We start from the raw sequence: 15,404 nt of genomic DNA, 5'->3' as shown, positions 1-15,404 counted from the left end.
GAAAGGAGATAGATCACTTGCGTCTAACTATCGACCAATTAGCCTAACGTCTATTGTGGGAAAGTTACTCGAATCTATAATAGCAAATAAAATTCGTCTTCATCTTGAAAAACATAAATTAATAATTGAGTCGCAACATGGTTTTATAAATGGCCGTTCATGTTTAACAAATTTGTTATCTTTTTATTCTAGCATTGTTGAGGCAGTTGATAGTGGTAAGGATTGCGATGTTGTATACCTTGACTTTAGCAAAGCTTTTGATACAGTGCCACATGAAAGACTGATTAAAAAAATAGAGTCTCATGGTATTGGGGGTGCTATATTAAGCTGGATTAGGGCATGGCTATACCAAAGGAAACAGAGAGTTAGTATAAATGGAATCAAGTCAGAGTGGGAAAATGTTGTAAGTGGAGTGCCTCAAGGCTCTGTCCTGGGACCTCTGTTGTTTATAATATATATAAATGATTTAGATTCAGGTTTGAGTAGCAACATTTGCAAATTTGCCGATGATACGAAAATCGGTAGGGAAATTAATTCGGAGGAGGACTCACTATCACTTCAAGTTGATCTAGATAGGGTTTTGAAATGGTCAAAGGATTGGCAGATGCAGTTTAATGCTGATAAATGTAAAGTTCTGAGGTTAGGTAATGATGATAGAGTTACAAGATACGAGCTAGATGGTGTTGTGATTGCGAAGTCGGATTGCGAAAGGGATCTGGGAGTTATGATTAGTAAGAATTTAAAACAAAAGGATCAATGCATAAATGTTCGTAATAAGGCAAATCGGTCACTTGGATTTATTAATCGCAGCGTTAGTAACAAGACACCTGGTGTGGTTCTCAAGCTATATCTTGCTCTAGTTAGGCCCCATTTAGATTATGCAGTTCAGTTTTGGTCGCCATATTATAGAATGGATATAAATTCACTTGAACGTGTCCAGCGTAGGATGACTAAGTTAATTCCCCAAATTAGAAATCTTTCATATGAAGAAAGATTAACAAAGCTTAAGTTGCATTCACTGGAAAGGCGAAGAGTTAGGGGTGACATGATAGAGGTTTACAAGTGGATGAATGGACATAACCGGGGGGATATTAATAGGGTATTAAAAGTATCAACACAGGACAGAACACGAAACAATGGATATAAATTGGATAAGTTTAGATTTAGGAAAGACTTGGGTAAATACTGGTTCAGTAACAGGGTTGTTGATTTGTGGAACCAATTGCCGCGTAACATTGTGGAGGTGGGGTCCCTAGATTGTTTCAAGCACGGGTTGGACAAGTATATGAGTGGGATTGGGTGGTTATAGAATAGGAGCTGCCTCGTATGGGCCAATAGGCCTTCTGCAGTTACCTTTGTTCTTATGTTCTTATGTTCTTATTCCATATAGAGAGACAAGAACAGGGAAAGGGGAAAACCCAGAGACACAAAGTTTGAAAAAAATATTTTCTGTTCAAAGAGGAGCTGGAGTCGACACAGTCTGATGGGTTTGAGGAAAACGTCAGTGGGAGATGAAGAAGGTTGCCTTATGACTAAGGAAAGAGAAAGTCATCAAGGGCAACATTAATAAGTGCCAAGATAAGGAGTCAAGAGTTTTAGCAAGTCGGGAGGCAAGAGGATAGCCGACAGAGCCCCTTGAAAAAATGATAGGACGAAGAGACCACCACCCGGGCGTACTCACCTGACACAGGAGATGGGCAACAAATGGCTGAACCAAGTTTACATTACCAGCGTCCAAATCCAGTGGTATTTGAGGACATTACATTTTTTAGGCAACTTTTTTTCATTTAGGTTGTAATAGTGACTAGACAGCATTATGAAAAATACCATATATTCTTATTTTCATTGTAATGTGCTTCTTGGTTACAATGTATAGGTAAATGCCAGTCTAGGTTCAGCAATATACTTAAATATTCAATATTTTTTTGCAGGCACACTATTTTAGATTCATTATTTTTAATTATACTATACAGGTACACAATTTTGGAAATAATAGCTTGTTAAAAAGCATAATTTTTGCTTTAAATGTATCTGATTGCATAGCAATTAAACACTATAAACCATATAAAAATTATTAACACTATTGCTCTCAGTCAAAAATTTTTCTCTAGAGTGAGTCCTAGCGGTCGACTCTTACTTGCATCCATCATTTTAAAATATTTGTTAAAAATTTAAATTGCATCCAATCTGGGAGTAGTTTCAAAATGAGCGCCTTTAGATTGCGCACAATTTAATACCAATGATGATTTAGCGTGACAATTGAGGTCAGAACACTGGAAATATTATAAATACTTGTGGTCCAAAATTTAAAATATTTACGTAAGAACAAAGGTAACTGCAGAAGGCCTATTGGCCCATGTGAGGCAGCTCCTATTTATAACCACTCACTCCCTCTCATAGATGACCAACCCAAGCTTGAAACAATCAAGGGACCCCACCCCCACCACGTTACGCGGTAATTGGTTCCACAAAACAACCGTTACCAAACCAGTATTTACCCAAGTCTTTCCTAAATCTAAACTCATCCAATGTATACCCATTGTTTCGTGTTCTGTCTTGTGTTGATACTTTTAATACCTTATTAATATCCCCTTTGTTATGTCCATTCATCCACTTGTAAACCTATCATGTCACCTCTAACCCTTCGCCTTTCCAGTGAATGCAATTTAAGCTTTAATTAATCTTTCTTCATATGAAAGATTTCTAATGTGGGGAATTAACTTTCGTCATCCTACGCTGGACACGTTCAAGTGAATTTATATCCATTCTATAGTACGGCGACCAAAACTGAACTGCATAATCTAAATGGGGCCCAACCAGAGCAAGATATAACTGAAGAACACCACCAGGCGTCTTGTTACTAATGCCGATTAATAAATCCGTGTCCTATTTGCCTTATTTTGAATATTCATCCATTGAACCTTTGGTTTTAAATTCTTACTAATCATAACGCCCAGATCCCTTTCACAATCTCAACACCATCCAGCTCGTATCTTGTAACTTTATCATTACCTAGCCTCAGAACTTTACATTTATCAGCATTAAACTGCATCTGCCAATCTTTTGACCACTTCAAAACCCTATTTAGATCAACTTTAAGTGATAGCGAGTCTTCTTCCGAGTTGATTTTCCTACCAATTTTTGTATCATCGGCAAATTTGCGAATGTTGCTACTCAAACCTGAATCTAAATCATTTATATATATTATAAACAGAGGTCCCAATACAGAGCCTTGAGGCACTCCACTTACAATTTCCCACTCCGACTTAACTATTTATACTAACCGTTTCCTTTGGTATAGCCATGCCCTAATCCATCTTAATATAGCACACCCAATACCATGAGGCGCTATCCTTTTAAATCGGTCTTTCATATTAATATTCATTAAAATTCCATTTATTGTTCTATTATGGGACTAGTTTTAAAATACATGCCTTTATATTGCAAACAATTTGATACCAAAATGAAAGACATAACATGAAAATTGACGTTATTAAACTGAACGAGTACACACATTAGATTGCAGGTGTGCCAATTGGTGCTCGTCTCAAGGGTAACAGTTAGCCGACTTTAGGCTTTGCTGTGGGAGTCACGCCGGACTTTTGGATCTTTTATGCATACATCTCTGTAGGGAATTCAATTCCGAACACCGATACCAAAACGAACGAAGCAGCAAGAGAATAAAGACGAGAAAACAGAAACGAGTACACACATTTCGGTGTCACCACACACTTGCCCACACCGATGGGAGCACGACAGTGAACTCTGCGGTGCTCGTTAGCGTTAAATACTCTGGGACCGCATACAATGTAACCCTCCACAAGGAAAATGCAGCAAGTATAAGTAAACACTCCTTTGATGGGGCAAACTGACAATGTATGTGTGTGTATGTGTATGTGATATATATATATATATATATATATATATATATATATATATATATATATATATATATATATATATATATATATATATATATATATATATATATATATATATATATATATATATATATATATATATATATATATATATATATTATATATATATATATATATATATATATATATATATATATATATATATATATATATATATATATATATATATATATATATATATATATATATATATATATATATATATATATATATATATATATATATATATATATATATATATATATATATATATATATATATATATATATATATATATATATATATATATATATATATATATATATATATATATATATATATATATATATATATATATATATATATATATATATATATATATATATATATATATATATATATATATATATATATATATATATATATATTATATATATATAAAAAGGCAGTTTTTCAAAATTTGCACACTAACCAGCCAAGGATAGCAGCAGACGTGGAACAAGTTTAAATATGGGAAGGGCTAATAAGCATTTGAACCTTTAAGAGTGGGTCTGAATAACTACACCAGAGGTACCCAGAGTGGGCAAAGGTGAGCTGCTATTATATTACACTTGACATTAACAAAGTTAGGATGGGCCCCCTCATGTGTATGTTTAAATATAATAAGGCAGCAAAATCTAAGTTATCAGTTTTTCATTGGGCCAGAACCAAACATGATAATTATGTATTTAATCATAAGGATGCCAAAACACAATTGGATATTAAGCTTTATATAAAATGACAAGATTAAAGTTTCAATTGCAACAAACTTTTACATACCAAAACTGAATTCAAATGTCTAGGTATAAATGTTAAAGTATTTTAGAAGTGTGAATTTGGACATTTAATGAACAAAAGCTTCAATCGTCCTTGCAATAAGATGTGGCTACTATACAAAACTTTAAACTGTATGGAAAGAATAAACAAAAAGGGAAAATTAGCAAGATATGGATTTTTATGAATGGTTCTAATTATTTTATATATACCTCTAGGTCATAATTAACTGGCTATCATCAGTTTATAGACTTTAATAAATAGGTAAAATCCCAATATTTATTAACATTGCTGAAATTTATCAATCTTGCCGTGTCTTTTCTAGCAAGACTGACCAATTACACTCGCACCACTTACGCAAGGCTTCCAGCATCTTCATATCTGGAAAAGAGAATAGTTTTACATACTAACTGCATCAAATTCAACTAGTCGACAGTTAATCAGTGTTAAGCCAGTACAGTATAGCTAAACAAGTTACAGAATGTAAAAGTGCTCTTAAATGTACTTCAGGATGCCAATGAGCAGAAAAAACTTTAATGATGTCAAAGCTTTCAGATTTATCAAGGAATGAATTTATAGTCTTGGGGCATACAGATTGGTAGGAAAATTCCAGATTCCAGAAAATTACAAAATCAAGAATCTGTGGCAGTCAAGATATAATAATATGAGAAGTACCATGATGCATGGCATATAACAGTTGGGTCTTCAACAATAGTATTAATTGGTGTCCAGATACTGCAAAACAGTCATTTCATCAACATGCATTGTAATCATTTATTACCCATAGAGGTCAACTCATATCCTATACACAGTATATGAACTGTACAGGCATGTGAAAGCAAAGCAGCAAAATTAAATAACCCCCCCCCCCCACTTCAAATTAAGATTATTTTAGCAAGGACCATGAAGTTATTATTCTAATGGTTTTATTAGATACCTTTTGCATTTCATTATCTTTCAGGAGAATTATTAAAAAAAAAAAAAAAAAAGCATTACATGTTTTTGTGCCCATTTCCAGATATTGGTAACTATACCATACAAATATTTACTCTCATTTGCGAGTTTTGCATGTGCAGCATATATTACTTTACTAATACATTACTTTGGTAATAGGTTTGGTTATGAATAACCCCAGACCTCTATTCTAATAAAGACTCTCCTCCCTTTCACCCTGTATTACCAAGGAATGGTTATCGATCTTTAAATATATTTCCATTGCATTTGTCGGCATTAAATTTCAGTATAGTACCCACTTAGTTGTAGTTTTTAGCAGCCATCATCTCTGCATAAAAGTGTTTAAGGGTAAGTGCACTCACAAAAACCACTGGTGGGCCAGGAGGTAGTGAACAGCAATGGCCAAGTGACCAGACACTTGACTGTTCAACAAGAGCTTGAAATTTGAACAAGGAAAGTTATCCAACATGTTTCAACAGAATAAAATCCCTTTCCATGTAATTCCCAATTACTGCTGGTTGTACAGGGGGGGGGGGGGGCAAACTAAATGAAGTAATGGCCGATACTTTTCAATATACTGTACCTATCATTTGCTCCAAAGTACTTGTTTCATGAAGCGTGCTTTAAGCATGGGCTCCACAAGCACAACTTTATTAAGTACTGTACTTTTATACATCAACATGCTAAGAATCAAGTAGTCTTGTATTCTTCACAATATTTTAAAATATGCAGACTACTGTTTATCCAAATGTATCCTGGGGAGGAAATTTCAACTAGAATATCAAGGAAACTCTTGGTAGCAGTGAATGTGTACTTAAGTGTTTTGTAGATTTATCCCATCAATGAAACTACAGAATTTAAATATGTTCCAAAATTGGCAATCCACAGCACAAGTGCCCGACTTAACCCTTTTGGCAAGAGCGCTGTGCCACCAAGGTGCACCTGGCATGCCACGGGAGCGAGGGGCAATACTGAACAGCGTATACTCTCATCTCAATTCTCGTCCTAGGTTTTTCATTTTGGTATCAATGGGTTCGCAATAGAATTCTCTACAGGATTAAATACACAAAGTCCAAAAGCCCTGCCTAATATCCATAGCAAACAAAGTGATAGCGCGCTACCCCCATGAGTGCTCATCAAGAGCAATAAAATGTGTGCTCTTTAACTTTGTTACCTCAATTCTTGCCCTAGGTCTTTCATTTTGGTATCAATATATTCACAATGAAATGACCTACATGAACATGTGCAGATAATGTCCAATACCGTGGCGTGCCCCTCCCGCAGCCAAGTGCAAAAGTGGGCCAAAATTTTACATTTTGACGCCATACTGCATCATTAACGAGCGAAAGTGTCAAGTACTCCCTTTTATTGCCAAAGGTCAGTTCAAAATGTTTTTGAAAAAAAAAACAAAAAAAAAAAACTATGGTATGTCCCCTGATTAGTAGTCACATCAAAATAGGCTCTAGTTTCAATAAAATTTGCGCAATTTCGTCAACTTACCGCATCAATATCGGCTGCAACATCCTCCTCTTCCTCCGAGTAGTCATCAAACTCGATATCATCATCCATGCCATCTTCTACAAAGGTGGCATTCTCATTCACCTTAACTGTAAAGGAAAGTGTGTTATTCTCAACCCTTCAACATTAAGTTGTTATAACAAACTGCTGAACTAACTGTGCAAGAGGTGCTTTTCTTTTACTCAAAATCTAAACAATAATTTTAGAGTATTACACAAGGATAGTCGAAGGACATATCCAACAACTTATCCCAATATATAATATAAAACTATACTTCTCGAGAGATTATCTTGAAATGATATCGGGGCTTAGCATCCCCGCAACCCGGGCCTCCTTTTTGTTACACTCTCCCCAGGAAGCAGCCCATAGCAGCTGTCTAACTCCCAGGTACCCATTTACTGCTAGGTAACAGGGGCATCAGGGTGAAAAACATTTTGCCCATTTGTCTCCGCCTCCACCGAGGATCGAACCCGGAACCTCAGGACTATGAACCCGAAGCGCTGTCTACCCAGCTGTCGAAACTTTGCAGCAATGCCTTATTGCCATTTTCTTACATCCACAACAAGAGGCAACAAAATGACCTAGACAAACTGCAGGAATGGTCCAACAAAGGCTACTAAAGTTCAGCTCAAGTGAATGTAAAATAATGAAGCTAGGTGGAGGAAGCAGGCCAGAAAAGGTACCGAATGGGAGATCAAGTCGTTCTATGAGATTCATGAAGGATTTAGTCAGTATCACACACAACCCATCTCCTGAAGCCCACATCAAAAGGACACAAGAGGCCTATGTGAGGCTGGCTTACATCAGAACTGCCTTTAGAAATAATTTATTTAGTCTTGTATAACACATATGCAAGACCAATCATGGAGTCCATCCCTTACTCAAACATAAAACAAAGCTGGAGAAGATTCATGGGTAAGCCACTAGACTAGTTTCAGAACCAAGAGGTACAAGTGACGTAAAGCTGCATGAATTGCACCTTACGTCACTAGAAAGTTAGGGAAGAAATGATTATCATACATACAATTTTTTGAGAATATACTGTAAATAAAGACAATATTAACACAGGTAGTACTCTCGCACAAGGACAGGTGGAAACGGTACCTAGATGAGCCGCACACAAGTGGAATGAAGCATTCCACTTCACCTATCTTTCAGGCATTCCTGTATACAGGAGTTGTAGCAGATGGGTGGAAAAAAAGGCTAACAATTCCAATCTATAAAAGTGGTGGCAGGGAAGACCCCCCCCCTCAATTATAGATTTGTATCATTGACAAGTGTAATAGTGAAAATATTGGAAAAACTAAAAACTAAATGGGTAGAACACCTGGAGAGAAATGATATATCAGACACACAGTATGGTTTTCGATCTGGAAGATCCTGTATATCGAATTTACTCTGTTTCTACGATCGAGCCACAGAGATTTTACAGGAAAGACGGTTAGGTTGACTGCATCTATCTGGACTTAAAAAAGGCTTTTGACAGAGTTCTACATAAGAGGTTGTTCTGGAAACTAGAAAATATTGGAGGGGTGACAGGTAAGCTAACATGGATGAAAAATTTTCCGACATAGAAAAATGAGGGCAGTAATCAGAGACAATGCATCGGACTGGAGAAATGTCACAAGTGGAGTACCACAGGGTTAAGTTCTTGCAGTGATGTTCATTGTCTACATAAAATGATTTTCCAGTTGGTATACAGAATTATATGAACATGGTTGCTGATGATGCTAAGATAATAGGAAGGAAAAGAAACTTAGATTGTCATGCCCTTCATGAAGACCTGGACAAAAGTACATTGAGCACCACTTGGCAAATGGAATTTAAATTAATTAATGTGAATAAATGCTATGTCATGGAATGTGGAATAGGACAACATAGACCTCACACAACCTACAAATTATGTGGGAAATCTTTAAAGAATTCTGATAGAGAGATCTAGGGGTTCTAGATAGAAAACTATCACCCAAGGAGCATGTAATTAATGTTGTGCGAGGAGCCTATGTAACACTTTTTAACTTCAGAAATGCTTTTAAATACATGGATGGTGAAATACTAAAGAAATTGTTCACGATGTTTGTTAGGCCGAAGCTAGGATATGTAGCGGTTGTGTGGTGCCCATATCTTAAGAAGCACATCAAACTGGAAAAGGTGCAAATACATGCTACTAAGTGGCTCCCAGAACTGAAGGGCAAGAGCTACGAGGAGAGGTTAGAGGTATAAAATATGCCAAAACTAGAAGACAAGAAAGAGGCGATATGATCACTACGTACAAAACAGTAACAGGAATTGATAAAATCGATAGGGAAGATTTCCCGAGACCTGGAACTTCAAGAACAAGAGGTCACAGATTTCAACTAAACAATGATGCCGAAAAAATTTAAGAAAATTCACTTTCGCCAACAGAGTGGCAGACGGTTGGACCAATTTAAGTGAGAAGGTGGAGGCCAAAACTGTCAGTAGTTTCAAGCATTATTATGACAGTGCTGGGTAGACGGGACACCACGAGTGTAGCTCTCGCCCTGTAACTACACTTGGGTAATTACACATGTATGCACACAAAGAAAACTTTTCCATGCATCAGTACTTAATAAATGGAATGCATTAGGAACCGAGATGGTGGAGATAGACTCCATTCAGTTTCAACTGAAGACATGATCGAGGCCAACAGGCACAGCTACCTGTACACTAGTCGATTGACAATTTAGAGCAAGTACAGTTATCCGAGAGGAAAAAAAATAAAAAAAAAAAAAGTTAATTGTTACCCGATTCTGGGATTTCACCATACGACTTCAAATTTCGGGCCTCATCAGCATTGTATTTCAGGATCACGTCAGCTTTTTTGTCTTGATAGTCACGTAGTCCAAGAAGAATGATGTCTCCTTGGTTGATCCATACCTGAAATTTTATTGGCACATTAAAAAAAAACAAGAAAAAAAATACGATAGTATCAAATTTGCCTGCCCTAGCAACAATATGCTGTTGTGACTATAATTGTTTAAATCTACAGTAAATATAATGTGTTCTTGGAACAATTTGAACCCAATGTCATGGAGCCCATTCTAACTTTGCAATTCAAATCAAAACTATTCTCCATCTCCTTGGAATAATACAAATCTTAATTCTTCCTCACATTACCAGCCTTTTGCAAGTATTCCTTGTAGGCATTACACTGCAATGTGTTACCTTCAGACAGTAACCACGCTCATCTGTACTTACAAAAACACACTACACAGCCTGCATACCTCTGACAATCCAAATTTACCTTTTCTAGAAACTATTTTATAAAAAAAATTAAATTCCAAAAGGAAACTAGTGATCTGATTTTGTCTTTAATGGAATGGGTTAAAAGACCAGGATTTGGGAGTACAGTATGCACTTAATTTCAACTCTATAGTTATCAAATACTACAAATTGTTACAATGTTAAAATGAAATTTTATTTAAAAGTCAATTACTTTGTAAATCTTATTGGTACATACAGTAGTATCTATAAATACAAAATAAATTTAATTTGCATACACAATTATTGAACTCTATACACAGTATATACAGTACTGTACTGTATATTTTAAAGTGCCCGAGTGAAGGCAAAAGAGGGTTGATGTGGTGGAGACTGCCGACGACAACCTGCCTCGCACTACAATTGTGGAGGCGTCTCTCAACAGCTACTTATGTATAATGTAAATTTTATGCCTAATGGAAATCAACTTCCACTTAACTCGCTCAGCACCACAGTTCACTCACACTACTGTGTGGAGTGAAAGTACAGTATTAAGGAATTTCCTGTTTCATTACTTCCCTAGTGGCCCAACATTGTCACATAAAAAGTGCCATACAAGTGTGTATATAACTGAACCATCTTGCATACAAAGATGTAATGGGCAAATAGACAATTTGGTACTATTATCCGAGGCATTATGGTAACTGTGGATGCCATGTTCCCAAGCGCGAGCAGCGGCAGTAGCTGCATTATGGTGGAACTGGCTGGAGGTGTAGACAAGGCTGCCTGGTTTTCTGTTTATGTTTCATAGCAAGTCTGGCTAGACAACTTTTAGTATAGCCATCTATCTTGAAAGCAACTGATTACACAATACAAGTGTTTAATTCATCCTGTGCCCTAAAAATATTTATGGATTTATTGATATCTATATGTAGCTATGTTACCCATCATACAGTATACTGGGTACTTCCCCCCCCCCCAAGACAGTTGTGTTTACTTTCACCCCCTAAACATATTTGACAATTTGTCAGCCTATTTTACCTGCTTTACAACTGTAATGGCAAAATGGGTGGAACAATGCAACTGGACTTTTAACAATTCTCTGGATAGCTTGAGCAACCTCATGGTTAGTCCCAAGTGGGAGGTTATTACCACCTTTTGGGAACCAATGGTCTAGAAAACCCCCAGAATAACACTTACTTTTTTGCGAAGTTTTCCTCTAATGTGACAAAGTCGCTTCATGCCATCAGTAAAACACAGAGCTTCTAGTCTTCCATTGCCAAGCATTTTTGTAACCTGGCAATAAAAGAAAAATGTTAGTCAAAAACTTTAATAGAAGGAAAAAATACTTTCCAATGATGAAGGATACATGGCAACAAGTGGCTATTGTGATCATGCTGCATGCAATTAAAAAAAAAAAAAAAAATCAGCTCTATACTATTATCAATTACAGTACCAAACACATACCATATTAAAAACCATTTGATTACCTGTGCATATTCTTGCCCCTCCTCTTTGAAGATCAATTCCCTCTTCTCTGCCTCATTTTCGTTCTTACCACGCCTCCTGTTCTTTCCTCCCTTTCCTGTTTGGAAAATTAATTAGGTTTGAAAGCAATATCTTAAATTACATAACAGGCTACAATATTAGCCATAATATACCAGGTTGGGCTATTTAAACTAGGCATTTAGGTATTGGCTTTAGGTATTGTATGTACTACCTCTATCTTTAAATCAAACAATGTACTGCAACTCTGCATGTACTTTTCCTAAATAAATTATTGTCATTATTATTTTATATTATGTGGATTAAAAAGCATCAACAGGGACAGCAGATTTCCACATGAAAAAGACTAGGAATTCAAAAGGCTGTTATAACTATAGGAGCATTATGAAATTACAATAACATGACACACTTGAGAAAATCCTTCAAGCAGGATGGCAAAACCAAATCAGCATTTTGAGTCAGCCCAGACATGCACCTTAACCTTAAACTGTGCAAAACGTCATGCGTGACATTGAGCTCTTTAAAATTTTCTGAAACTCAAATGTTTTGTGCATAATCTACTAGGTAAATGCTCCAACTTTGTCTAAATATCAGTGAAACTTGAAAAAGAAAATAAAAAAATTAAAAATTGAATATTGAAAAATTACAGATTTTGAAATCGGCTGCAAAAATATAAAATATCACCAACTGTTCATTTGGTGTTATGCCGTTCTGAGAGCATAATATGATCTTCAAATTTTCATATATTTAGAATAAAGGTTTTCTGTATAGTTTACGTTACTGAAAAAAAGTCAATATGGCATTCGAAATATGCACAAATTTAGACAAAAATTTATAACTCCAAACGTTTAGAGTTTATGAAAAATCAATTCTATAGGGATTGCAGAACAGAACTGTGCACACCATGTGTAAAAACGGTGATAATCGGTCAGAAACTAGATTTTTGGATACTGAAGTTGAAATTCTAGTTATAGATATAATCGAGTTGAAGTTATCGACAATGAATAAGGCAGTTTTAATTCACGATTTTACTTGTATGTTGTAATAAACACCGTTTGGCATTCATACTCAAATATGTCCAAGTTGTTGGTCACCGTGTTGAAATGAAGTCGAGAAAATATAACCCCCCAAAAAATCAAAATATGTATAGGGATAATTATAATAATTTAGGGGATACTTTATATAAGTAAAAAAGCCCCAATCTGGTTCTTAATCATCAAACAATCTAAAGAAACAAGGAAAATAGTTTGAATTCTGAAAAATAAAATCCTAAAAAAATATTCAAAAGTTTTGAAAGTTGTGACATTTTTTGGTCGACCAATTTAATTCTGTCTTCGCATAGGTAGGTAGGGGTATGCATTCTTCAGGATGAATAGGTTACAACAAATAAACAAAGGAAGAAAAAATCTAAAATTTTCTTTTGGACATTGTTGAAAGTAACTGATAACATTGGGCAAAGTATTTATACAATATATAACAAAATAGAGCATAATAACAATCATTATTTGTGTTACGCATTACTCAGCAATGCTATAAAAGGTACCAGCTGTATATCCACTTTGTGGACACTACTATTCTTCTTTGTGTCAGACAGGTGCTTGTATCTATTACTGCATTATCCATCAGTTCCAGTTAATAGTAGCCGTTCTCCTTATCAACAAAACTTTATATATACTGTATTCGTCCAAAATCTATTTCCGAAAATGTTGAAAGTTTCACGACGTTGAAGCCAATAAGTTGGAGATTTTAACTTCAAGTAATTTTTACATAAGTCAAATATTTTTCAAATTATACCCTCTTATGCTGAGCAGTTTAAGGGTTAACCCACCAACCATTACATGCTCAAAGTAATAACCCGAAGTCCTCCCAGACTTGAGGAAACAGGAACCCGACTGCCCATTTCCCTTAGGGAAAGGGCAGCCAACAAGTGTGGTAATGTCAGCCGGAGAGAATGGCAAATGTGCATACATGCCAACTCCTTCAAAATTGTAAACGTGGGAAGTGACAAGTCATCAAATACCGGCCGAGTGATACAGATATTGTTCAAACTGAAGACCACTCGAGGGATGAAGCACAGAGCAAGGTAGGTCATGACTCAAGTAGGCCTACACAAAAGTGCATGGAAGGGTAAACCAAGAATACAAAAGCTAAACAAAATTTACACAACACAGTTGTCCTTAAATGTAAATAAGAGCCAATTTGCAGAGTATAATCAAACAGCAAACATGTATACCTAAATTTTAGGATTAACAAGAATTTGTATTCAATTACAGATTTTTGTAATTAATAATACAAATTTTTGTATTAATTTCCATTCCCCCCCCCAATACCAAAACTATGAAATAGGACTCAATTGCTGCCAAACATTTAAACCCAGCTACATCATCCCTACAATTCAAATATAACCCAACAAAGACAAGTTTATGTTATAGCGAGCAAGAGCTTAGACGCTTCAAAAAACAACAATCAGGAAAAAAACTTGTACTCAATGAACTGGCCATTAAAAAAAAAAAAAAAAAAATGGGCTACTTCAGCCATTAAAGAGAAATAATGGTGTGTGTTGTGTGGAGGATATGATGGACCCGAAACATTAGGCTGGGATAGATTTTGATTATCCCCCCCACCCCTCCCCACGGGGAGGCCTAACCAACCCCCACATCACCACCATACTCAATATTACCCCTTGGCCACGGAGCTACTTACACCAATAATAATATCCATCAACAGCCTGGCTGCAGTAAGCCTCGTTCTATAATAACCACCATTAAATATACAAAACAAAATATATACAATACTCCGCTTAGTTCCTGGGACTGCGTTTTCCCTTCACAATTGATACGCCACCAAGAGGCGTAGTTCTCCCCCTCCCAGTAGTGGGACGCCCGCCACGTTGGACCCGGACAACTGTGGCCCCGGAGGCGCCTGGATGGGGAAGCTTACCCTTATTCTTAGGCATGACTGGTGTTGTGTGTGAGGCGGAGGGTGGTAGTGAAGGAGGCCGCTGACACGGGTCTCGTCGTCGCTGCTGCTGCTCCTCAAGGCTCAACCACCACCGTCAATACACACACTATACTCCACCGTATTGAAACAAATCTTTACTACTATGCTACTTTAAACAGTGAAATTTATTAAGGAAAAAGCTAGCGTGTTAGTATTAATTTTAATTTAAATAACACATAACTATTAGCGTTTGGAGCTCAGTTGTATTTTATATTTTTTTTCATATATGTCTTTAAATTGTAACTTATTGCTTAAAATTCTAAGAAAATGTGAGTATATTATTTTAGTTGAAATAAAGTGAAATTAACAATTAATATTACAACAAAGATAATGTAATATAATAGTTGCATCAAACAAATTAGCAATTTCCTTGATTTATCACAAACACTTTAAAATGCCCACCATAGTGAAACATTACCAAGTAAATTACATAAAATCTATTTCTTAAATAACTAATATAGCTTTACCATT

General features: G+C 35.8%; 1 protein-coding gene across 1 annotated transcript; it reads right to left on the bottom strand.

Annotated features, from left to right (window-relative positions):
• Positions 1–4,674: 4,674 nt before the first annotated feature.
• On the bottom strand, positions 4,675–15,029 carry eIF1A (eukaryotic translation initiation factor 1A). Its single transcript, XM_045760792.2, has 6 exons — positions 14,874–15,029; positions 11,918–12,012; positions 11,628–11,723; positions 9,971–10,103; positions 7,188–7,294; positions 4,675–5,114 (listed from the first exon to the last, which is right to left on the bottom strand). Exons 1-6 carry the CDS (start codon positions 14,887–14,889, stop codon positions 5,109–5,111), a joined length of 453 nt encoding a protein of 150 aa, XP_045616748.1. The 5' UTR covers positions 14,890–15,029; the 3' UTR covers positions 4,675–5,108.
• Positions 15,030–15,404: the final 375 nt, after the last annotated feature.

The sequence above is a fragment of the Procambarus clarkii genome, chromosome 63 (assembly GCF_040958095.1).
Source record: "Procambarus clarkii isolate CNS0578487 chromosome 63, FALCON_Pclarkii_2.0, whole genome shotgun sequence".
Lineage (NCBI taxonomy): Eukaryota > Metazoa > Arthropoda > Malacostraca > Decapoda > Cambaridae > Procambarus > Procambarus clarkii.
Note: the sequence above shows the minus strand (reverse complement) of the source record. Positions and strands in the feature narration are given on the sequence as shown.